Source organism: Neopsephotus bourkii, unplaced genomic scaffold (genome assembly GCF_033783945.1).
Source record: "Neopsephotus bourkii isolate Nb327-2 ecotype Australia unplaced genomic scaffold, CSIRO-AGI_Nbou_v1 NB_768, whole genome shotgun sequence".
NCBI classification, from domain to species: domain Eukaryota; kingdom Metazoa; phylum Chordata; class Aves; order Psittaciformes; family Psittacidae; genus Neopsephotus; species Neopsephotus bourkii.
In genome coordinates this window covers 2,845,180-2,871,944 of record NW_026901264.1, presented here as the reverse complement: position 1 = coordinate 2,871,944, position 26,765 = coordinate 2,845,180, and the positions used below count along the sequence as shown (strand labels likewise).

The 26,765-nt window shown below is 39.2% G+C and overlaps 1 protein-coding gene across 4 annotated transcripts in view; it reads right to left on the bottom strand.

Moving 5' to 3' along the window:
- Positions 1–4,626: 4,626 nt before the first annotated feature.
- GAS2 (growth arrest specific 2) overlaps positions 4,627–26,765 on the bottom strand; it is a 109,222-nt gene continuing 87,083 nt past the window's right edge. For all 4 annotated transcript variants that reach the window (XM_061355039.1, XM_061355037.1, XM_061355038.1 and 1 more), the window contains exon 8: positions 4,627–5,240. In XM_061355039.1, the coding sequence (XP_061211023.1) occupies positions 5,022–5,240 (219 nt within the window). In that variant the 3' untranslated portion in view covers positions 4,627–5,021. The remainder of the gene's footprint in view (positions 5,241–26,765) is intronic.

Here is a 26,765-nt window from a genome sequence, read left to right as displayed (position 1 = left end):
AGGGTTGGGGAAGGTCTGAACCCCTCAGACGGACCTAAGAGGTGATTTGTGCAACGCAGAATTACCGTAGAAGAAAAAAACCAGCTCTTATCTTTCCATCCTTTTAAGTAAAAGCCAGATAAGTCTGTGCTTCTTAAGAGTCCTTGCTCTCAATGTCAAATGTATTCCTACAGCTAGAAGGTCAGAGGATTTTGGGGCATGTAGCTGTACATTACAAACCTCTGCGTGATAAAGCTGTTTGTGAAGATGTTTCTATGCCATACCCATCTCACTGCTCACATGACTGGTCTGAACTGAATCTGGGAAAATGTTGGGGTAAATAAAAACACCTCTTGATGGTTTAAGGGTTTGGGTTTTCTAATATTTTCAGTTGAGAACTAAAGCAGAAAACACTGCAGTTCAGTTAAATACACCTAATGGGTACCTGAAGTGTACCATTGAATGGTAAAGCCCACTGAATGGTAAAGCAGACAGCTGTGTAGATGAGCTGCTTTGTCCTTGTAGGAACAGATGCCTCCCCTGTCTTTCTTACCGTTAGCACCGCACTAAGTTATTATGAAACACAGTAAGAATTTTGTCCTTATTTCCCCCAATCAAAGAGGTTTACTTCACCTTTAAGGCTGTCAAAACATCCAGTCACACAGATTATCAAGGCAGTTGGCATTTTGTTTGCTTTACGGCAGTACAACTGTACCTTTTACTCTCTGCCTTCTGAAAGCACTGTCTTGCAGCTCACTTGAACAACTCCTGGCAGGCAGAGGCCAGTGCTTGCAAGCCAAAATGAAAGGGCTGACTCGGCGACTGCGGTAGTAGCATCTTTGTTGCAGTAACAGAAAATGAAGCCCTCTGCTACAGCCTGTTGTTAAAAACACACAAATAATGCCAGGAAGAGTGTTTGGGGCACGACTTCCTGAGGTTTGGGAGGACCCAGGAGCTGCATCTCCACAGGGGCAGTAGCCTTCTCCAGCCCCATGAACATTCACTTCATCCCATGTGTCTCATTCACCTGACTTTGGATTCTAAACATAGCACAGGCCAAGAAAGGAAGAGAAACACAGAGCAAATAAGTGCTCTGCCTCCTCCTCTGTCAGGTACCATGCAGCAGTAGCCAGTGAGGCAACACGGAACACAAGCCTGACAAAAGCCAGTATCTCCAGCAGCTGCTTCTGCAAACAGCTCATCTCCCTGGTCTAAAATGCATGTAATGAATTCAAAGTTATAAGACACTATATTATATAGTCTTATATATATATAGACAATATAGAGCTATGTATGTGTGTGGCTATACCTTCTTGCACCCACTTATTGACACCTCCTTACTTCACTCCTCCCCACCAGCAGCCCTGAACAGCTTCCATTGATTACTGGTAGCATCTCTAGCTGTTGGAAAAAGGGCAGTTAACACAAAGGAAGGCACAATTACCACTATCAGAAATATAAAAAACCTATCGTTAATCAGTTACATAAATAATCCTGCTTGGAAGAAAAACCCCAGGTAATCCATGAACAGCAAGGTGACAGAAAGTACCTCCTTTAATGACCAGTGTTACATTTCCAACCTAATTCTGAATTGCTTCCAGCATGGTGATACTTTTTTGACATTCTACAAGAATAAGTGATCTTACAGAGCCCAACCATGTGGAGCTTCAGCACAGTTACTCACAGGGTTAGTGGTGTATGACCCGATGTATGTGTGTATCGCTTGGTTGTATGACCCAATGAGGGCTTTAAGAGTATTTGCTGCAGCAGCTCATAACAGCTCAACTTTTGATGACTTTCAGCCTCCTCAAAACTCAAATCCAGTCAAGTTACACTGCAACAGTGAGCTAAAACCACTACAGAGCACTCCTCTCTACAATCTTCCATGCCTAGTTCAACATTTCAGTATCTCACCTCCTGCTCTTTTATCAAGAAACTGTTCCACAGCCCCAGCAGACCCTCCCTCAGGGGGACAAGAGCTACAGGCCATCCTTGTGGATACTCTGAAATTCAGTTCAGCCTTCTAGAAATCTATGCAGACACCTTACTAGCACAGACTATAGCACAGAAAGTTCAAGTAACACCCATTTTAGCTAGCTGGTCAAACAGTAGGGTTTTTTTCCTGCCTAAATACTTCCTACACGAGGGCTGTTCTGCCCCAGCACTGCAACAAGGGCCATCTCTCTGAGCAAGATTGTGGTGCACACAGAATCATAGAATAGTTTGGGTTGCAAGTGACCTTAAAGCTCATCCAGTTTCGAACCCCTGCCCCAGGCAGGGTCACCTTCCACTAGACCAGGTTGCTTCCAGCCCCATCCAGCCTGGCTTTGAACACTGCCAGGGATGGGGCAGCCACAGCTTCTCTGGGCAACCTCTGCCAGCGCCTCAGCACCCTCACAGGGAAGAACTTCTTCCTCATGTCTCATCTAAATCACCCCTCTGTCAGTTAAAAGACATTTCTCCTTGTCCTGTCACTATATGCCTTTGTAAGAAAAACCCTCGACAGACTTAACAAAATCTTCAGCTTTGTAAATTGAGGCTTAGGCTACTAAGAAACATCCCAACTCCTACATTGCCACAGAATCCATTACATTAAGAAAATACTATGTAGCGTGCTAATAACACTTAACCATCTGAATAGCATGCTTCCAATCCATTTCTCCAGAGGTACTTAGCCTGACACATTTAATTGCCTGTTTCCTTTCTTGATGCTTCTTCTTTAATTTCCTCCTCTGCTCCCCCCACTCACACCAGCTGCACCAAATGCAGTTACAAGTTGCACCTGGAAGTTTTACCCAGATAAAGGGCAGTGGCAGCACTTTAAAAAGTCCTTTATAAGTCTCCCATCTGGACCTAAGTTGAAGTTTTAAGTCAGGAAGTGTTCTAATATGATTTTTCTTTTTACGATGCTTGAACACACTGAGTCGAAAAAGATTATTTGGATAGCTCCAGTGCAAGCACATAAAGCAGTTCATGATTAACTTAAAATCTTCATTTGGATTTACCAGGATTATTTGTTGAAGTGTAATATTAAAGCAAGCCTAAGAAGACTTTTTTAAATAATGACCTGCTCTTGATTTATTAACAAGTAAAAACCGTCAAATATTTTACAGAAAAAAAATGACATCAATGCCAACTTCATGTTGAATAATGGAAATGCAACTATTTCTGTTTGAAAAAGTAACTTATTTCAAATAAACACCTGATCCTTTTGGAAGTGGTATTTTTTCCTTCTCCATTTGGAAACAGATCTCAGCGCACAGATTTCACATCATGAGGATTTTTTTCAGCTGTGTTGGATTTTTTACATGTTGCTTATGGTCTCTTCTCTACTCCCCTAATGGATATATCCATTGGTTCCATCAGAACTGGGTCTTCTTGTGGCTTTTCAAAGGATTTACTGCTTGAGTAGATGTTTGATCTTCCTATAAGACATCTCAAAATTAAGAATAAAAAGGCTGCAATTTTTCCTGCTAAAAGCACAGGTCAAATGATGTATTGTTGCTTAGTAGGGTGCACCAAACCATTGTGAACTGCTGGTATCGAGCAGACACTTTTAGGTATAGCGGTTCCACAAGTGAGATACAGGATACAAGTTGTGGAACATGAAAAAAGGTGGTCTTGATCATGTCTAGCCAGCAGATATTTTGCTGTTAATTTTGCAGACCATGAGAGCAGAGCATGAGGCTGTTTTGAACATCAAAACATACGGAAAAACAGTTGGCACCGATAAAATTATCTGAAGAATGCCATTGATTTTTTTCTTTCCCTGCAAACGAAAATTAAATTTCAACAACATCCAGTATTTCTGTACTATCTGTAGTAAATGAATGCTTGCCTTGTCCACTGGATGGCTCATTATTTGGTTAGTGGGCAGTGCTGTGTACCATAGGCATTCAGGCAGCAGCAGCAAAGCACAGGAACAGAGATTACAAATGACAAATGAGGCTTCCAAATGTAGGAGTATTTAAAAAAATTTATTTCATTTGTAATGAAACAACTGAGTTCTGCTAAAATTTATACAGTCAGTGAAATAATCTTATAAAATTATTTTTCTAGGATGTTGCAAGGCACATAAATTACCGAATATAAACACAGAAAAGTAGCCAAAATAATGAACTAAGCCCCTGTATGCCTTTAGCTATTTTTGAGGTGTGCAAATGATTTACAAGAACGTGAATCACTCCACTGACAGGGCAATGAGGATTTCACATTTGGCAAGACCAACAACATTAAAAGATAGGGGAAAGCTCAAATCTGGGACTCCAGAGGGGCCAGCATCTTCTGCAGCTCTTCCCTGCAGCACTGCTTCCCTTGAGGGGCTGCAGAACATCACCCTGTGAGCACGACTAATGCCTCTATTGTCTGCCAGAGGAAGAGGCAATCTCTCAGCTTCCCCATGCTTCTATATCAGGCAATGCTGGAAGGAACAGGAAGGATATACACACAGATCTAACATTCAGCATTGTCTTTAGCTTTAAAGAGTACAGGTGTGGGGTTGTTGGGGTTGGGGTTGGGGTTTTTTTGAGCTTTCATTTTTAAAGTAATCACTTTGGGAAGTCGTTTGGCATGCAATAAATCTTCGTATTCTACTGGTTAAGAAAATCCTGCAAACCATAAAAATAGCTGATTTTTCTTTCATTTCAAGAGGCGTATCTATTTTTCAACTAATCTAACAATCAAGGATTCAATGTAATATGATTTTCATACAAATATATTGTATTGTGTATTTTCTTCCATTAACAGGATCCGCTCCTTTATGTAACTCTAAGAATACATTCACATATTAAAAGAGTAATAATTTGGCTAAAAATATATGTCTATTTCTTATCTGACTGTAGTAATTAGCCTATCAAGGGTATAAAAGATACAGTACTAGAAATAAATAGTTCTACAGTTCAAAGATCTTCAAAAATGTGTTGCCATTTCCAGTCTGCCTTAAATTTTCTGAAGTCCTTTTAAAGCATAAACTAAATTTACTACACTTGAGAAAATAATTTGGACCTACGTACATAGAGTCCCAATCACATGAGAAGCTTATTTCACTTAATCTCCTTCTTGGTTTTGTAATGGGCAGAAACCACCAAGTAATTGTCTGGATTCGTGTCCCTGAGGGTTGGAGACTTGCTCTGGATTGGAGAAGTTTTCCCATCCACTCGGGAGATCTGCAGCATTCGGCATGGGTCGTGTTTCAGTAAGTAACCTGCAAAAGTCTCCCATCCTCCTCCAACACGAACCATCACATGTTTGTTGTGCAGCATCTGAAATTGCATATACAGGGGAAAAGAAAACCAAACACAAAGTCTTTAGAGAGATTCACTCACTGGGAAATCACTTTTTTTTTACTGTAAAAGCTGTGTTTGCTTCAATTAGAAGCCATAGAAAGCCATACCTAAAGTCTGCTTTATAACAGAAGGAAAAGAAACAGTAGAATAGTTTTTATCTGAATTTAATAAGTCAATTAAGAAAAAAGAAAATGAGGTAGTATTTAAAGATTCTCATATTGTATGGAAGCAACGCTACATGTTTTCCTAGTCCTGCAGCACCCAGTGATCCTGTTCTTCATGTTGTTAGGATAAGCATGTTAGGGAATATGAACAGTTTTCAGATTAATTTTTGGAAAATATGTTCATAAAGACACCATTTTATATGTCTTGAAAAACTGGCTTTCTTTCTAGGCTAGAGAGCTATATAAAAGGAGTAGTGAAGGGCAAACCACTAAAACAATCTCCTAAAATACCAAAAAAGTTATTGAAGAGAATGAAGTACCATTTAGTTCAACAATTGACATAAATTCTACCTATAATAGTCTGATGTTGTAATTAAATCAGTCTAATGAGGGACATTAGAAAGAAGACATCTGGAACTGTTTGCAGATACCTGAATTTATGCTGAGTTGTGAAAGAAAATACAAGAGAAGTCCCCAGGCCTTTTATTAGTGGGACAGCTCAGGGCTGCTTACGTTCACTGACTTTATACCAGAAACCCTGGGGCTTGACCTACAAAGGAATTTCAGGTAGAGAGGGGGATCTGACTGCCAAATTAGGCACCTATCTATAGTGTATATCCTGCAGATCCACACTCATTTTCTGCCCAAACCTAAATAACTCTTTTCACTAAGTACAAATGTATCTTCTCCCATGTCAGCAGCAGCTGAGACTTCAGCTGGCAAATCCATTAATTTATCTCCTCCGGTTCTCCATGCAGAACAATCAAATAAATACCAGTGCAGTATCATAAAGCAGCATATTCTATAGAAGCCACATCCTAAATCACGCTTTCAAAAATGCTTTCATTAGTACATCCCATGAAGTGCTCAACATAATTTAGCTGTAGTGCCTGAAATTAAGAATTGGCCCTGTAAAAGGCAGGCTGTAAGATGTTTAATGAAGCCTGGGTAATGACATTTGGATTTATGGCTGTGCTGTGTATCTTCTACACATTCAAACCTCCCTTGTGGGCTGACAGTTTTTGTAATTGAGACTTATGTGGCACATAAGCCTTTTGCAACACAACGTATTTCAGATTAGAACACATAGCATAGAGAACAAAACAAGATCAATTCCCAACCAACAAAATCACAGATAATAAAAGGCAAAAACGAACTCTTTAAAAAAGCCAACCCAACCAACAAACACCCCACCTCAGCCTAAAATTGCATTGTTCAACTTCTGTTACCTGAGGAGACAGATTCATCTGGAATGAAGAAAGCATGGAAAGCTGTACAACTTTCTGAAGTTTGAAAATCAGAGAATGGTTTGAAGTGACCTTAAAGCTCACTGAGTTCCAACCCCATGCCATGGGCAGGGACACCTTCCACTAGACCAGGTTGGTCAAAGCTACTAGACCAGGGTAAGTTTATAAGGAATCAAACTCTTTATTCAAATAAGCAGCAGCAGGTGTAATCTGGTTTGACAGATCTCATTTGAAACATGCGAGTGCAAGGAAATACCTGTTTCTGCATTTTGTCTTTTGTGCGAAGCACAGTGGGAAGTCAATTCAGCCTTAGAGATACTGAAAAATAGTTACTTCTGATCTATCCCTGTGAGAACACACTCAAGTACTCTTAGTTTAATTAACATCTGTTAGCTACTAAGACTGTGCTGTTGCTCTCAATTGAAGGAGCATTAACTTATGCAATAGCTATACACACATGAGGTTTTCCTCTGGGTTTATATGGGTATGAGAGCAGAATAAGCCTCACATCTTCACAAACCACACATTTTCATCTCAAATTTTGTATTTTAGTTCCAAGACTTCACTTTGAAATGACATTGGTATGATCAGCTTTTAGCAAAATGAGAACTGACTCATGTCTTTAGTCTGGACAACGTATCATGAAAGAAGCAAATGTTTTTTACATCAAGTTTGAAAACTGCAGTTCAAACAGTACCTCAGCCTAGACAACAGTCTACAGAATTTTATTTAGCAACTTTCTCCTCTCTGAATGCCTAGAAAAGCATTTGAGAAACGCCCCAAAAACTTATGTTAAAACACTTTAAGCCCATCGGTTCTACTACAAGTGAGGCTGCTGCAGGAAGGAGTTAACTGTTGCTGAATTTCAGCTTCCACATATTGTCACGGGGGGTTCACGTTCCAAGAGCAGTTAGGATCTGTACTTTTGATTAAGAGTTGGGAATGGAAAGTTAGCAGAAAGCATATTTAGTTCCATTTCCCTTAGGGCTACTGTGCAGACAAATAAAATCTACCACTGGTATGTTATTTCCTGATGCTCAGGCTTAATGTACATCTTCTGTCTTTCCTTTTTTTTTTTTTTTTTCTCTTTCTCTTTGTATTATTATACTATTATAAAATCAATTGAATGCTCATTGTCTATAGAGATTGGGGCTTTCTGCATCCTAAATATAGTTGTTGTTCATGCTGTGCTGTGCCACAAAAGTACCATTTTACTCCCATGGCCATAATTTGACCTTAGTGACACCAGCACAAATCCAGAGTAATTCTGCTAGCTTCAGAATAGCTCCAGGTTCACAGACGTACAAAGGATTTCTCACCAAGGGTAAAATAAAAAAAGAAAATAACTTTCTCTACTTTCTAACTGAAAAAGCACTTTCTTCCCCAACCACACTTCAGCAGAAGATGAAACTTTTGAGATTTTATGATCTACCCAATTCAGTTTTTCCATTGCATGAGATCTCTGAGAAATAAGTTGGATTCTACAATAACAATGTAATTATCCAGTTATCAATGTAAATAATTCATGCCACGTGTGTACTTTCACACTGCTATCCAGCCAACTGAAATTGAGAAAACCCTTTCTGTGAAATAAAATCCAACATATGTTTAGGCTTGCTGTAAATCACAGACTCCCAGACTGGTTTGTGTTGGAAGGGGCCTTAAAGCTCATCCAGTTCCAACCCCTACCACAGGCAGGGACACCTCCCACTAGACCAGGTTGCTCCCAGCCCCATCCAACCTGGCCTTGAACACTGCCAGGGATGGGGCAGCCACAGCTTCTCTGGGCAGCCTGTGCCAGTGCCTCAGCACCCTCACAATACTTTTAGTTGTGTCTGAAGCAGGGCTGTCCCTAAAGCTGTTCTCTCTACAATCTGTGTTTGTGTTGAACCCATGGTGAAGCAAACATAGAGAAACCAGATGATCAGACAACAGAACTGCAGAGGGAGAAATTCTAGATTGTTTGGGTTCGCATTAAGGCTGTATCAAGAAATAACACAAAAATAGACAATAGAAGTTAGGTGAACTAAGCTGTCACTGCACAGCACTTTGGCATCAATGTGAAATATAGTCTGAACAGTTCTGGTTTTCACATAAGTTTTGAGAACTTTATGGCCCGGGTAACTATAGACCGGTTAGCCTCACCTCCATTCCTGGGAAAGTGATGGAACACCTTATCCTTGGTGCCATCTTAAGGCATATCAAGGATAAGAGGGTTATGAGGGGCAGTCAACATGGCTTCACCAAGGGGAAGTCGTGCTTGACCAATCTCGTAGCCTTTTATGAGGAAATAACACGGTGGATGGATGATGGTAGAGCGGTGGATGTGGTCTACCTCGACTTCAGCAAAGCGTTTGACACGGTCTTCCCACAGCATCCTTGCGGCTAAATTGAGGAAGTGTAGTCTGGATGATCGGGTAGTGAGGTGGACTGTGAACTGGCTGAAGGAGAGAAGCCAGAGAGTTGTAGTCTATGGGGCGGAGTCTAGTTGGAGGCCTGTATCTAGTGGAGTGCCTCAAGGGTTGGTACTGGGACCAGTATTATTTAATATATTCATCAACGATTTAGATGAGGGAATTGAGTGTACTATCAGCAAGTTTGCTGATGACACTAAGCTGGGAGGGGTGGCCGACACGCCAGAAGGCTGTGCTGCCATCCAGAGGGATCTGGACAGGCTGGAGAGCTGGGCGGGGAATAACTTGATGAAATATAACAAGGGAAAGTGTAGAGTCCTGCATCTGGGCAGGAACAACCCCAGGTTCCAGTATAGGCTGGGGAACGACCTGTTAGAGAGCAGTGTAGGGGAGAGGGACCTGGGGGTCCTGGTGGACGACAGGGTGACCATGAGCCGACACTGTGCCCTTGTGGCCAAGAAGGCCAGTGGCATCCTGGGGTGTATTAGAAGGGGGGTGGTTAGTAGGTCGAGAGAGGTCCTCCTTCCCCTCTACTCTGCCCTGGTGAGACCTCATCTGGAATATTGTGTCCAGTTCTGGGCCCCTCAGTTTAAGAAGGACAGGGACCTGCTGGAGAGAGTCCAGCGCAGGGCAACTAAGATGATTAAGGGAGTGGAGCATCTCCCTTATGAGGAAAGACTGAGGGAGCTGGGTCTCTATAGTTTGGAGAAGAGGAGATTGAGGGGTGACCTTATTAGTGTATATAAATATATAAAGGGGGAGTGTCACGAGGATGGAGCCAGGCTCTTCTCAGTGACAAACAATGAAAGGACAAGGGGTAATGGGTGCAAATTGGAGCACAAGAGGTTCCACTTAAACCTGAGAAGAAACTTCTTCTCAGTGAGGGTGACGGAACACTGGAACAGGCTGCCCAGGGAGGTTGTGGAATCTCCTTCTTTGGAGACATTCAAAACCCGCCTGGACACGTTCCTGTGTAACCTTATCTAGGTGTTCCTGCTCCGGCAGGGGGATTGGACTAGATGATCTTTTGAGGTCCCTTCCAATCTCTAACATACTGTGTGTGTGATACTGTGTGTGATATTAGGCTGTATTGGGAAGATATTAAGCTCATGTAAATGAGCAGAGTTTTACTGACCTGAAAAAAAAAATCTGTCTTATAGGAACTGAAAATCTGTCCCAATATTGTTATTCTTCAGATTATATTCTAATTTTCTTCAAGAGCATTTCAGGGAGGGAAGGGGAAGCAAGAGGAGGGATTACACACTGTGGATCTGATCCAAGTACTGCAAAAGTCAACGGAAAGAATCCTACTAACTCGAAAGGAACTTGGCCTGGGGTCTGGAAGCCAAATGCAGCAACCTAAAGCGAATCACAGCCTGAAGCTAGTTAGTGTGATTTTAAGCCAATTTCAGAAACAATGTAGGCTACATACTGAGAGAATATTGAGTATAAAATCCAAAAGTGTTTGGCCAACTAACACAGTGCATCACACGAGTGGCTGTGCAAAGAAAATGTTGCACTCCCAAAGTGTAACATTAATGAGACTGGGAAAGAGAAGAACTGAATCTCTTCAATTAACTTTTGCTGAACATGAACCACTTAGACTCAGCAGCAGCAGCAGATATAACCCTTGTTTCTCATATCTTAGCATTTAGGGGGCCTTCTCTGGGAGGTGTTCAGAACTATATTATGAAGCAGGCTTCTAGATCAATATATTGTCATCCTGACCTGAGATATTTCAGGCCAACACTAAGGAAATTCCAATGTTGTTAAGACTTAGCACATCACTGTGCCAGACCACTACCCATAGCAAGTTGGAAGGCCTCGCCACCATCACTGCATGCTTTTCAAGCCCTGAAGTGAATACAGACACACACAGAATACACTCAGACATGGCTTCTCTACAATCTTACTGCAACCCAGGATGATGCTATTTAGGAATCTTCACTAACCATTCTTAGAAAAAAAACAAGGTGATAGTGAGGTACAAAGCTCAGATCAGGAACAAGACCTGGATCTGGGCAGTCAGCCTTCCCCGGTGAGCCTCTGGGCCTGTACCTAGATTGTGGTATTGCCAAGGAATGAAAAATTATTCCACAGGGCATAGCCAGCAGCAGGCTGGAGCTGGGATTCCTATGTAGTCCATGGAGGTTTTAAGGAGACCTGGCATAAGCAAGTGCAAGGGCCTTGGACAAAAGAAGAGCCACAGGGCTGCCCTTGGGAGCGTGGATTAGCATGACTGAATAGTGATGATTAGCAACATCGTGTTTCCATAATCATTACTATTATCATATTGACACTTTACTAATTTACGGTAAATGCCCATGCAGGAAAGGCAGTAGCAGGTGGTAGTAGGTATTTACAGCAAGCCTTCTAAATACCATCAAATAGGGAAGAGTATTTTCAGAAACTTGTAGGTAACTATTGCCAAAGGAGTTTTTCTACTTACCTGAGAATTCAGTGACCTGAAATACCATCAAGAATGTGTCATAGTCCCCTGATCAATTGCTGCAAGCCACAATTAGATATGTAAAAATACTTCATTAGCAGAGATCATGCAATTTCATCCCTAAAGTTCATTGCAAAATCTATAGAAAAATCCTGCAGCACCATCAGATCTGAACACCAGTCAGCTTAGATTCACATACATCCCTACTTTAAAAAGTTTACAGCCACTGTATGGTACCTATTATAAAAGGCATTACTACTGCTACATACTGTTATGGACACAAGGGATCATGGAAGCAATTCCCAAGAGGATATGGAAGAAAAGCAGCTTCCAGCTGGAAAGCTAGAAAGCTTCCCTCCAACTTTTATTTTTCTTGGCTTTTGTTCTCATTTTGCCGTTGAATTTGTGTAAGTTATCTTCTTAAAGTTTGAGTCTAATACAACATAAAGCTTATTTTAGACTTTCAAGAACTCACTTATGTGCCTAAGTGCACATCTAAGGAACTCAAATCTTAACTCTGCAAATCAGAAAGAGCACAAATTATGCAGCCAATTCCAATTATTAATTATTCATCCACACTGAAGTAATCCACTTAAAGTATACTAATGTGTATTTTGGCAGGCAACAATATATAGGCCCTTCCAACCTCAATTATCCTACGATCCAACTGTATTAAGAAAAAAATCTTTCCCCACCTGAAAACCAGGAAAAACGCACTCCTCATTTTTCCCTGTCATCCCACATTAAATCACATTTTGCCTAGCTCCCCTCTTGATACACGATTATACTAAACTGTTTTGAATTACATCTACTAGTTTTAAAAGTTCCAAATGATGCAACTTGTATAACTCCCGTCCTTACATATGGACTTGTTTTGGGACCTCCTCCGAGTTTCTCTGTTGTTGTTCCGAAACCCCAGTAAAGGAGCCTGCACTTCCCCTCTCTGCATACACCATGATAATGACATGGAAAATAGACAGCCTGCTGGATTAACATCTCCCTCTTGTTTTCAGAGATTTGTATGTAGTAAATCACACTAAATGAATCTCACTTAGCTGGAAAAAGCATTGTAAAAAAGCTCAGCTCAAAGAACAGATGTCAAGAGTGTACCCTAACTGCTTGTCACAATATTTCTAGTGCTAAAGCTGGGCTTCATAATTAACAGGCATTCTGAATGTTAAAGAAATTTATTTTAACATTGTATCTTAGGCTGTATCAAATATATTAACAGGTATCTACTGATTTTACCACACTAATCTCTTACACTATGTTGTATAACAAAGAATGGGATGGAATGATACTTTGCAAATTATTTATAAGCTTCATTTGTTCAAGAATATATTCCCAAAACAAATCCAATGCAAACATTCCTATTTGATAGTAAACATCAATGGTGGGAAATAAACCTGAATGGAAGCACCTGTCAGACTCCCTAAATCTCCATTTTGGGGCAGAATAACATTTAAAGCTATGTGTCAAGTGGTATTTCTCACTGAAAAAGGAGCTCAATTTTCATGCAGAAGCTAATAAAGTTCCCAATGTCTTCAGCAACACCACCACACCTACATTCTCCATACCTATTGACTGACATACAGGCTGCGGAGAACTGAAAGAAGTTTTGACTTAAATAGGTGATACAAAAAAAGTTGATACACTGAAGCCTCACAGATCTTCTAGGTGGGGCAGCCACCCAGGCATACACACCAGTAGAGCCTTCAAAGCATATACAGATCAGGCCTTATGCTAAATATCAATCAGAAGCCTCCTATAATTCATGGAGTCATTTTTTCAGTTTGTTTGAGTTCAGAAGAGCAAGCAGACTTCATGTCTATTTACGTATCCTCCCTTGCTCACAGGGCCTTCCGTGATAACAGAAGTTGACTTCTTAGGGTTGTTTTGCATCAGCATGAAAACAGCAATCTTTTAGTGGTGAAGGGTGACGTGTTTGTTTGAAACATAATCAAGCATTATTACTCTGCCACCAAAGAAGGCGGCTCATTAACAATACTTACAGCGTAATGTTTGTAAGCTTCAGAATACTTAAACTGCTATTAAAATGATCCATGTGAGGGATGCAAGCTAACTTCTGGTCTTTTAGCAGATTAACTGACATATGCAACAAAAGGTCCAAGAGGAAACATAATGAAATGTAATAAAACTGAATGAGCTCAGTTACACATTTTCGGCAAGTGACTGAATCCAGTTCCTACTGAAGTCAATAGGACTTTATTCAGGTCTTCAAAATGTGTTTTGGGTCCTGTTTTTATGAAATCTGAACTCGATAAATAAGTAATGTTTTTTTTTTTACTTTTTCCTTAAAAAGCCTCATGAATAAGGGCTTTAAAACCATATCCACCACATCCTTTGTTAATAAAATCCGCTCCTTACAAAGCTGCTTTCTCTCTCATTCTCCTTTTCATCTCACAGATCTTTCTATGAAAAGATACATAAGAACATCAACTTTTTTATGTCACTAAATCTCGCTGTGGAGAACTCTATTTAGAATAGGAAGCGAACTGCTTTCAACCAACTCATCTTTAATTGATCAGTTAGCCATTTTGACTGCATGCCGATTTCTCCTTTTTCTAGACTGATACTACTGTCCCTTCATCAACTGTTCATTTGGCAACTGCTTCCACTTGCACAAACACTCCTTTCCATGAAAAAATGAAGGTATTAACATACCTTGTTGGTATGACCTGTATTACCTCGTCACCTGCTTTAGCAAATTAAAATGCTCTAACACTGCTTAAGTGACATACCATTCATTCATGACTGTAAATTCTCCCTAGCAGGAAGCCAAGCAGAACTAGTAAAATCCTTTAAAAATCCAGGGACAAGTATCTCAAGTCTCTGCCTTTCACCTTTACACAGAGCTAAATCCTGCTGTTTTGTTACTGTTTATACAGAAGGCAAATCCTTTTCACCAAGCATCACAGCAATATGGAATGAAAACAAACATTCATTTAGATCTAGCCACAGCTCAGCAAACTAACAAGTAATCATGTTAGAAACCCAATACCATGGCGAAGAAGTTTATAAATTGTTCCTAGAGCTTCTCCCTAGTGGAGGTACATACATGGAAAAGCTGAGATGGCTTCTTGTTACATCCTGGTGTACAACAAACAGCTTCTGAAAGTTTGGAAAGGTCTGAAAGAAGCCAGGAAATGTATATTTAAGCATGAAGACACAGAGTGTCTAAGAAAACATGAGTAGAATGCTAGATGACTAAAGCCTCATACAATCTGAAGGAAATAACAAGAGAATAGCTAGGATCATGACCTCTGGTGAAAGCAGTCAGAGAACAGGCAAAGGGCATGTTTACATTGGTACCAGCATTATGTGCCAGAATTTTCCCACATGGTATTTCAGCAGAAGATCATACTAGAAGAGTACACAGCCTCCCAAAAAGAGCAACAGCAACTGCTGAAAACAGTGCTCTTGCATATCTAATCCAACAGCATACATGGTAATAACGAAGATCATCAATCGTGGATTTACCAGAAATACGGTAACAGAGTGGTAACAGAATGGAAGAGTAGGAAACTAGGTGTCTCAGGATGTGGGAATAAGTAAGATGATAACAAATGGGTGACCCAGAGACACCCACTGAAATGTCAGAGAAAGCATTTCTTAAAAGCCAGGGCAAAGTAAGTTTCTTTTCAGCAGGCATCACAGTAAGCGAGAATCAAGCAGCACAATGAAACCCTGAACTGATGTGAGACATGAAATATTGAAGGATGGAGAAGGAGATCTCAGGGCAACCAACAGTAATTAGTGAAACTATTGAAAGGACAAACTGAAGAGTGGCTGACAACACTGCCCCAGTAAATTATGTGATCTAGCATAGAGATGATTTTTAGCTGACACCCACTCATCTGAAGAGATGGTACACAATGAGCAATGATCAAGAGAACTGTACATGATACTGGACATGAGCACCTGGGATACATACAAAGATACGTACAGAAGGTGGTGTCAGGGGAACTGAGTATTCTGCAGGAATGGGTTAGGAAAAGAAGAAAGGCCTACTATAACAGTTAAGTGAATGAAAGATCTCATGAGGCATTGAGGAACAGCTAGTAGATCCGTGCTGAGGTCCCAGCTTGAGAACTAGCATTTCCTCAGTCATTCTACCATGAAAGATACTCAGAACCCATGAAATAACATCTTCTGCAAAAGAAATAATCAAGTGAGAAAGCTGACAATTTTTCCTTTCATATTGCAAAAATGCAACCTCCTCCCTCTACTTCTTCTTGGCAAGAAATATGAATCGTGAATATGCTTGTTAAAATGGCATGAAACACTAATGCCTGGGAGTTTAGTCACTTTTCATATACCTCAAGAAATCCAGAATTGGCTTAGAGGGTGAAACCACAGCCATGTAAATCTGGCATGGCACAGACACCTTATAGTGAACAGCCTATTGACCTCTGGAGGTTAGGAAAAGGCAAAGTTGCAAAAAACCCAAACATTTTTACAGAGGGAAAGCACTGGAGAAGGTCAAATTAAAGAATTGTCCATATCACAAATGTTGCAGTTAATGAAACTGAAGTCTTCATTTCTACTTTCAGAACATAGCAGACATTAAAATAATTATTCAAAACGTCCCTGCCTAACTAATTGAAATCAAGATGCATCTTTGTATGTGTCCTGATAGAAATAACATGACAGTTTGAATATTTGGGATTCTCACCCTTGGTTAAACTTTCCCTCAAATCTTACTTTTAGTTTCTGTCTGACACAATTTGATAGAATTTGGGCACAGTACACATTTGGTGTCTAATTAACACTAGACCTTGGTTGCTGTCTGAAAAAAGCATCCTGTGTAGGCGAGCACAGTGTGAGAAATGACTCAGATGCAGGCAGAAGTAAACACGCTTGTTGATTCAATAAGGGACAAGTGAATTCCTGAGAAGCGGAGGCTTTTATTTCTTGGACAAGGAGAAACAGCGTCAAGGAAAATCAATTTGATGTGGGAGTCCTGTTCAGAACTGCACTTGTAGGTAAAGGGACAACGCATTTCCAAGCACTCTGGATGTGATTCTCTGCTGGATTAGTTTTGAGAGCAGTAAGGGTGACGCTTACTTGTTACTTCCCCTCCAGCCATGTCTGCATGGGCCAGCCACAAAGACCACCTATTCTCTATCAGCTTAAGTGTGGGATCTTAAAAAGAAATCGAGTTGCTTCTAGTTATAGCACTGACTCAGAAGAAATATTTTATGCAACACCCAGCAGGAGAGGTGATACGGCAAACATTAAATATAGAAAAAGATACCAGAATTTATGAGTGTGAAGTGAAAGCACAAACTGGCAATGAAGACATAAAAAAACACATGTACTAACACCAAATAATGGGGGGACAGGAAGACTGTCCTTCAGAAAAAGAAACATTTCAAAAATGTAAGCATGAGGCTGCCAAAATAAATCTATGACTGATTGCTTAAAAGGAAGAAGAAGACTTTACTCTTACCTTCAAATTAGAAAAAAATAAATGGATTTTCTTAATTGTAGATAATCAATATTTCTATTAGTATCTGGAGCCTTGGAAAGTGTCTCTTAAAAACCTAAAAACTCTAAAAAACCTGGAGCAGTGAGATACTAACAGTGAGTTAGAGAGACAAAATCTAATGAGAAATTTAGAACAAAAAAAGTTTTCCTTATAGAAAATACACAAATTTCAAACAGGACCCTAAGTACAAAAGGAATTAATTTTACCTGGACTTTTAAGATTCTCCTAATTTACATTCCTTTAAGTCATTTACAGAGTGCATTAATGCACAGAGTGATCATCCGTTTAAATTTTGCCACTGAATTCAGCTAATCTTGGGTTTCACCATGCAAATGTGTGTGGGCTGCCTGAGAACACGCTTGTGTTAGAGCATTGCCGAAGTACATGAAAATGTTCTTTTGAACCCTAAAGTGCCATCTGTTTTCCAGCTCTTTTCTCAAGGCTCATTCTGTCTCTCCTAGTTCCCTGAATAACAGCCTCTAACCAGTCAAAAGAAACTATTGTCTGCAACTAGATTAAAAAAACAACAACCCACCTTTATCTACAGAACGCTTCTCACTGCCTGCCAATGGAAGTGATGTGCATGTGTGACACAGACATGTATGTCTGGCCCCGCTTGACTTAATGTCACATGCACCCAACTGCAGCAATGTCTGTTTCCCTAATTCTGCCTGGATTCTTTTTAATGTTCCAAACTGCTTCAAACAGCTACTTCCCAGTGCATGCAAGATTAATACAGAAGTTGGATTTAAAATACTTAATGTGCTTCCTTCATTGTGCATCTCTATCCTCAGGGATACCAGTACAGCAGACCCAGCAAGAACTTCCCTGCAGTTGTGATCTTTGTAAGATTTGCCTCAAAAGTGACTGTAGGCCCCCTTTTTTTTTGCCTCCTATTAAAATAAAGATGCTGCCAGGTCCTTTACTGGTAAAAAATGTGACCCATAACTTTTTAAATTGTGTATTTAAGATATTTTTAATGTACCCAACATCCAAAATTCATTTCAGTTGAGGCAGAAATGGCGATGTCCTTGAGTTGGCTGTTAGTATTTCAGTTTAATGTGTTAAGTCCAAAGTCATTACACTGTGGAGGAAAAAAACCCAAACTACAAACCCCAAAATTAAAGCATAACCCTGATAGGTGCTTCTAAACATTTTTCCCAGTTGACTACAGACCTCAGGCTCCAGCAGGTCAGTGGGACAGTGTGGATCAAGAACTGGATGTGTGGTTGTCACTTACTCCAGTTTGCATGACTGAGCTTTCTATGATCCTGAGATATTAATTCCATGGATCTACTCATTTTTCTAACACTACCCTTCCACTTATTTTGTCTAATGTGATCATCTGAAAACCAAACACAGATCAGTTTTAGTATGAGTTTTTACAACATCTATCATAAGAGACCTGATCTTAGTTAGGTCCTCCAGACTTCACTGCAGAATAGAACACCTAATGTTAATAAAGTCATAAAATAGAACTACCCCATTTTCTTATAGTGCAAGTCAGATTTGTAAAAACATCATCACTATCCTAACTTTTAAACAAACAGATATCTAATAGAATAATTTATTCAGAAATTCCAAATTTCAGGATTTTTTGTGGTTGGATCTGGTTGTAGCCATTTTATTTTCAACCCTTTTTTTGTGAAACAGCTGCTTTTCATAGGTATGCATCCTATGCTACAAATTAACACTAAAAAATGTTATTGCCTAGAGTAGCAAAAAACTAGGCACAAAATGAAGTAACTTCTAGGATAGTATAAAGGCTTACTGAGTCACAAAATTAAAAACCTAGTCAGCAACAGGAAGGTATGACAGCACCAGCTATCATTTATGTGAAGGAAAAATGATGACCAAGCATGGGATCATGCTGTTCATTAATAAATCTCTCAAGGGCATCACTTGTTTCTGAGAAATAAATAAAGAAAAGGCCTGCCTAGAGTCATCACAATTGCTTAGCATGACCTATTTAAAAAAAACCCCTCCCAGCTCAAAACCATACACACCAAACCCATCGGGATTGCAATTATAAAGAAAATCACAAGGAGGCAGACAAACACCACAATCACTTAAACGCGTGAGGAAAAGGAACAAGAAAGGATGTTCAGGGCCAGTGAAGATCTCTCAAAGGATGGTTAGAACTATTTTGCTTGCTTGTGTAATGAAAACTAATTAAAACTAAAAATATCGAGCAGATTACAAGGAACTGAATGCGACATATTTCATATTTGCAGATTTATCTTTGTGAAGAACAAAAAAATACTTGACACTCTAGAGGTCTTCTGCAATGATCACAATAACCAGCACTAGTACCTGCCTCATTCGGTTTGACACCAGCAAGTAAATTAAAGTCTGAGGAGCTTGTCAGACTGGGGAAAAGAGGCCTACACTACAGCAGCATGCCGTCTATCCTAACTGTGAGATAGAGACCACAAAGGCTGTATGCTCAAAATATAATTTCTGATGGATCCCTGGAAAGAGGAAAATCTTGTAACCTGGATTGAAGCCAGAGCACATACCCATAACTTCAAGCACAGACACCTGAAAGGGTAGGTATTTCCCTGTTTTTAATTTCCATTCAGGCTTACCTTCAGTGAGAAGAGATTTAAGAAAAAAAAATATTATTTCTCTCTTCGTGTATCCACATACTTGATTTCCAAAAGCTGAATCATGTCACAAGCAGCAATCACAGAAGAACTGTTATACTGAACTTGAAGCTGATGGCAACCCCTCCTGCTGCATGTCTGGGCTTAGATATCCACCATGAAAAGCTTGTTGCTCTATCACTTTCAATCCATGCTATATTGAGATGACATGGCCTTTGGAATCTACATAGAAGTTTTACATCTTTTTTCATGAAAGCAACACTAAGACTAGAACATAAACCCTACAAAGCACTCTTTTGTGAAGGCCCCATCAGAAGAAGGCTGGTCAGATTTGTATTTTCTGGACATTCTCAGAATAATCTTCACACTTTCAGATGCAGCAGTTGGCTAATTTTATTATTTACTTTTTTAATTAAAAGTTTCATAATAACTTTATTGCTCAGACTTTTTACCTATTTGTATTACTTTCAGGACTGGCAGAGTGCTGGGGTGTTTGATCCAACCCATAGGAGTAAATAATATGCAGTGACTATAATACCTTTTAACTTCCTCAAATTTACAAGAAATGTAGGTTTAATTATAAGCTCCAAGACATACTTTTCACATGATCTTCAGTAAGTAAATATACTGTAATTCTGTACTTCAATTCTCTAGGCTGGGCGTCACAACACTTACTTCTTCCATTTCTTCTGTGTACAGGCTTGCTGGGTATTCGAAGATAGGGTCTTTAAATATATGTGGATAAACCACCAACCTCACCTCTGGTTGAAATTAAAAGCAGAAGACTAACACACGCATCATCACAACTCCTCACTGAACACTTGCAGATGAAATTGGTCTGTGCTCTTAATTATCAAATCGCCTACATGTACCTGAAGATGCAGCAACTATAGCACGCTATTCCCACATTCACTAAGCCCCATCTCACTGCAACTGCAGCTTATTAAAAATACTAAATTAAAAAAATCTACAGATAAGACACAAAAGAACACCACCAACACAATGCACCACAATGATGATAGCGACAAAGCATAATTCAAGTGAGGTATTTAAAACTGGGGAAGCCCAGGGAGATCACGTGCCAAACCCCAGAAACTGTTCAAGAGCAGCTGTAATATGCTTACAATCCATTTATTCCTATGCCAAAGAACTAATGTTCTTTTAAAAAGCTTTTACAAGCGATACAATATACCAGACAGACAGAAAGCTATTTGTCCTTGGTTGCTTAGTGATCCTAGAATAGAGATGTAAAGAAATTCATTGGGCCTTTACTCTGACTAATTCAAAAGATTACATGCTATTGTTTAGTCTTATCATCAAATATATGTTACAGTACGGCCTGTTACAAGGAAACTATTCCTTTATACTACCCTTTATGAAAAAGACTCATTAAAATGTGGTTACATTGAAGATACTGCTTACGAGAGCTCTTCTAATAGCAACAGGAATTAATAAACACTACTAAGGTACATTTATCGGGTTTAAGGATGCATTACATTTAAATAATTTAATCCATCTATTTTTCCTCCATCTTTCCTTTACAGGATGGTTTGCATTTGAGGGTTTTTTTCTGCACTTTCCACAGCTTGCAAGCTTTAGGGAAATTTGTTCTCTGCATTATAGGCAACAGAAAATTAAAACCTCACAAAGAATGGAAGCACAAAGAAACAGTGCATGAACAGAGAAGAGTGAAACCCTTCTCTTTGCAAGTGCATCATGCCAGTGCAGTACTTCAAAACACAAGGAGGAGAAAACAGAAAACTGTCCTCACCTCAGTCTCCTACCTTACAGGTATTCTGAGGCCAGAATATTCCTTAAATAGGTACAATATAATTTTAGTACCAGTCCAGTAGGGACTATTGCTTAACATCTACCTTAAAGTGAAAGACTGCACATATTGTGTAGTAATAGGCATGCTGCTAACTCACATCCTAGAAGTAACTTGGTTAATTTGCCCAAAAATGTAAGTAGCATCATCTAACTCCATAGAGATGTAAATTAATTCCCAATATACTGAAAGAGATCTTCTAGTCTGACCCTCTTCCAAAAAGTTCTGGACCACGGAGTGAAGGCTTGGCCTCCAATTGCTCCCCGCCGTGGTGTAGTGCAGCAGGACCTGTAATCCTATCTCCTCCCACTCATGATCTCTCCAGTAGGAATGCTTCCACTACTCCAGGCTCCTTCCCTTGGCGAGTTGCAGGGGAGCACCACATTGCATTAAGCACCTTACACCCTCACTACTTATGGCTCCAGACCCATGCTGCTCTTGCCTCATCTGGGGTAGGTCCAATGCTGCTCCTGCCTCATCTGGAGTAGGTCATGTATACAGAGATAGGTATGTAGACAGAAGGACAAATAATGGGCAGAACAGTTGAGAAAAATACTTTTCTTCCTTTTTCATATTTATACAGTTCCACCTCTACAGCTCCATTCAAGCAGGTATCCTTTTCCTCTTTAAAAAAATGCCCTCCTACATTCATAAACCTTGTAGGCAGAGCATGGTAAGCTAAAAAACATGAGCTCACCAACATTTAAGATGAAAGGTCATGATATGCATATGCCTGTATCTCCTCCATTTATTCTGTCATCTAAACAATAGTTAACAAATGATATTTAATAATATTTAATTATACTGAACATGAGTATATTATACAATCATACATATTTGATTAATTCCAGCTTTATCTGGGCTTTTTTACTGGTACAGCAGTTGTCTTTGGAAAATGCATCCTTTGTATATTTTATTACACTCTCTTTCACACTATCTTTCCATCTTAGTCCTGAATGCCAGCAAGTCTCTCCCCTGTAATTGTCCTATGACCTCACTGCAATGTCAATTCACAAAAAAAAACCTAATCCCTATCTCTTTTAGCAGCACTGTGTTCTCACTGACAAATTCCAGCTCAATCTGTCTTTACATATGTGGTACTGTCTAAATAGAAATAGTTTTTAAGTTTGATGTAAACTGGAATTAAGTAACACAAGAAGGGAAGAAACATTATCTGCAAAACCTAAGGTCCCAAGAAACTTAAGGCCCCAAGAAGGATACACAATGCCAAATCTAACCTGCAGTATAACTGCTTACCTTGACCTATGACTGCAAGTGCCACAGCTATAGCTTTTATGGGAAAATTATCTTTTGGTTATTTTATAACAGAGATAAAAGGCTTATAATAAAAATACCAGTGAGCTGGCAAAATTCAGATAAAACATTCCTGCAACCATCACAGACTGATTTTATTCACAAAAATTGTTCCAAATTCTCTAAGATGCTTGTGCAAAGCACATAAAGCCCATGATACTGGTTGGCTTCCTCTTAAGTACTTCATATTCCTTCTGTTTTGTAATACTTAGTTTTGCTGGAAGCCTTAGTCCATATGCTTTTAGATAAGATCTAATAGACAAAGAACACAAAGGCCTCAAGATCTGTTTTCCACAGTCTTACATATGAGCATTTGAGGGTAACACCAGAATTATGAAAACAGTCACAGATGTCCCAGAGAAAGAGGCAGAGATTTGGAAACTGCATCCTACCTCCATTCCCTGGTTTTTAAATCAGCAGAGCTACATGCATAACCAAGAAAATTACATTTTGAAAGTATGTAGAGACAGATTATTTTATCAGATCTTGCTTGAATTAAGACTAGAGATTATTCTTTTAAATGAACAGGCCTGAAATAAACTTTAATTCTATGGGTTTCATTAAAATGTCTTCTAATTTACACTGGTGTAATGAGGGGAGACTGAGGGTAGCATGATTTCACTAATATTTATACTTGGGCTTAATTCCCTTCAAATAGGACAAAGCATCTTCTCTCAGTTTTTAAAATGATGTCAGTGTGAGTCTATGGGGTATGATGTTACAACGTTGGAATGAAATTATGTCACTGCAAATGTATGAAAGCAACATTGTAAGTAACGAACCAAAGTTATACTAATGTGTTAAACTGTGAAAATGACCTGAATGAAATCAATAACTTTGCATAAGATTAAGATACTTCAGAAATTATTTATCTGAGACTGCAATCATCAGTCTTTTAACTATAGATCCATACACATATTTGGCTGTAGAGCCCAATCTAGTCAAGTACAATCTGTAGCATATTACCTAAATTCAAATCTGCCATAGTTCAAGTGACTGCAGCATGCATGGGAGTCTTTGAGACAAATTTGGTCAGAGTATAAATAATATTGGAAATTACATACCAAGTATAAATGGAGATGAACACAAATAGTTGAAGAAATTTAACTAGCAGGTTAAGTGGACAAAATTTATTCCTGATACAATGTGAAAGCAGAAGGTCCACATGTAGTCACCCTCCCAGCTTCTAAAAAACAGGCATCCAAATGATTATCAAGTGATTTAATTGCACTGATGAGGGTAGCATGAGCACGATTAACATATGATGACATGCCTGCACAGTACTTCACTATTTCCAGCTTCTCTTGCTCCACCTTTTTCCTTTCTTTTGGGGATCACATTAACACAGACTTATCATCTTAAATCGAATTTTCAATGTATCTGAACCTAAAATGGGTTCACTCTGAAATTACTGCCGTAAGGAAACGAAGAATCTGCCTTTCAGCTTACAAAATGCATGAATTTTGCATGCTGAAGTTGACCATTTCACACATAACTCCTTTGTCACCGTATTTTCACCTATTTTTTGGACTTTCTTACCAGCACCCCATATAGTCTTATACTGACCATAACTGGACATACAAGTTACAGTGATTTCAGTTCTCAGGAAAATTAAGAAATCTTTCTAATATTCTAACCTGTACACAGATGAATCACCTGAGTTTGGATTTTTGTTTTCTTTTAAAATGGTCTAGTCCAAAGTGAAATGCAGCTGAAATCAGTTTCAACTAATTTCATGTGTTACATGAAATGATATTGATTTTTTAACTGTTGACGCAGGACAATGCATTTTACATGGACATGAAACTGCCAAGATTTACCAGTTTGGTAAATCTGGGCAATAAAAGAGAAAAAACTGATGCTTTTGCTCCCCCCAGCTCTACACTTTGATAGCACATCTTATATTAACTTTGTGCTTAATCCTCACTTTTCCATGGGATAGATCCAGGAAAAGTCCTGGTAATACTATCACTTTTGTTCTGCAGAATTCCAAGTTTATCTTTGGAATGTGTTCCAGGACAGTTTACTGTACTGTACTTTTATGACACTTGTGACTGGCTGACCAGTTGCCAAGTCCTGAAATCCATTTAAGAGCTGTGAGTGCTACCAACAAAAACCACTTCCTTGGTGTTGAAGTGAAGTTGAAAAACCGATTTAGTCAAGGAGGGAAGCAGTCAGAATTCAACAGTGCACACATTTCTCATGTGCTGTTTTTCTTTGGTATATTTAATAATTTTAGGACTCTGATAAGTCTCCTGACACAGGAATGAATTATTTAAAGTTAGTGTTAGCAATTTAGTTTAGTTTTGATAGCTGCCAGCTGTAACCTGACGGCACTTAGATTTAGTCACATGGAAATCCCCTGTTGTATATATTCTAGTATGTTGGATCTCTTTGCACTCATCAGTTTTATATCTTTCCATAAATACCAAAAGAAAGATCTTTTTAGGTTCTGGCAAAGATCTTGGAATGGGAAAATGTGCTAGTTGCCAAAAAGGCACTGATTACTGTAACAGAGCAGCCTGGAGTTTCTATCCTTTCCTTTTAATATGTAAACTTGTTTCTGATTTAGAACCAGCTCTCCTGGCAAAGGTGTTTTCTCAGTGCTAGTTCATGTGCAGCAAGACTTTATGTGACTCTGTTGCCTGAAAGTACGCAAAGCAAGTTTCACTTACTTGGAAACACAAATAAATTTTATACCACGTAGTCCTACATTGCAGGAGGTAGACAGGGACAGAAACAGTACTGCTACTGCTTGTATGTTTTTAACTGTGATTTCAATAGCAGGAACAATGGAAAACTCCTTTAAAAAGAAGTCTAACAAAAGGAAGAACTACTTTTTAACAAATCAAATATGGAAAGATCAAGCATGCAAGGATGGTTTTATACTTCAGTATTTCATCCTTAGATCTCACTTCCTTCAGAGAAATGCTTTTTGCTTACTATCAGCATAATAGATTTTCCTGATTTTCCTTTGATAATGCTCCAATTAAGAATTTAATGACGTTTACAAGATGAGTTGTCGTTTATTAAGGCAATCAGGTAACGTTCCAGTAAAGCCTGAAAAAGCTTTGGAATGCTATGGAAGCATTCTTGGCTCAAAATTCCTGGCTAAAACTCCTTTTCAAGTATTCTGTCTCACTCATTGCTGTCACACCTCAACTGTAGGATAGAACACACAATGTTCTACATATGTATGGTGCACCCTGTTCACATCTTAATCCATGAGAAAGTAAGACTCTTTTTTCAATCTTATGTCTCCTGTTTCAGGTTTCCACAGAAGATGAGACACAACAGCTCTAGCTGCGTACTCAACCGGACATTCAAGAAACCCCATAAGTCCAAAATTACATCTACTTCATTATCTAAACATAGTCAGAACTGACTAGAAGGAACTGCTGCTGCAGTTCCAAAAAATCTTACTTGAATCTACAGGTCTGTTAAATCCCTAAAGCCTTATTATGATCCCTTAGTCCACCTGCAGTGAAACAAGTTATTATTAAATATAAGCTAAACACAAAGCATGACAGTTCTTGAAACTGCATATTGAAATTGTATGAATGTAACTTATTAAACAGTGAAAATGTATGAGTGCATCTTTCAAAGTCTTCATGCTCAGAGTCCTGAAAAGAAATCCATTGCATGACAAGTTACTAAGCCATATCTCCTTGAAAGCAGATCATGATGGCTTGTACCTTATGAACAAAAATCAGGTCTCACTCCAGGGTACTGTTTGACAAATCAGCTTCCCCAGGTGCCATTGGAGAAATTAATTCCTACTGAACCCCTGTGCACTGATCTTTGTCTTTATAGCATCTCTCACCACATGCTGTTTTAATCGATTCCTTTCACTATAGTGTACACGTTCTGCAAAACAGTCTGACTAGATCAGAAAGTAGCATATAGACAAACATATTTCCAATTCAGGGCCAAAACAAAGAAGATATAATCAGCATGCCTTCAGACT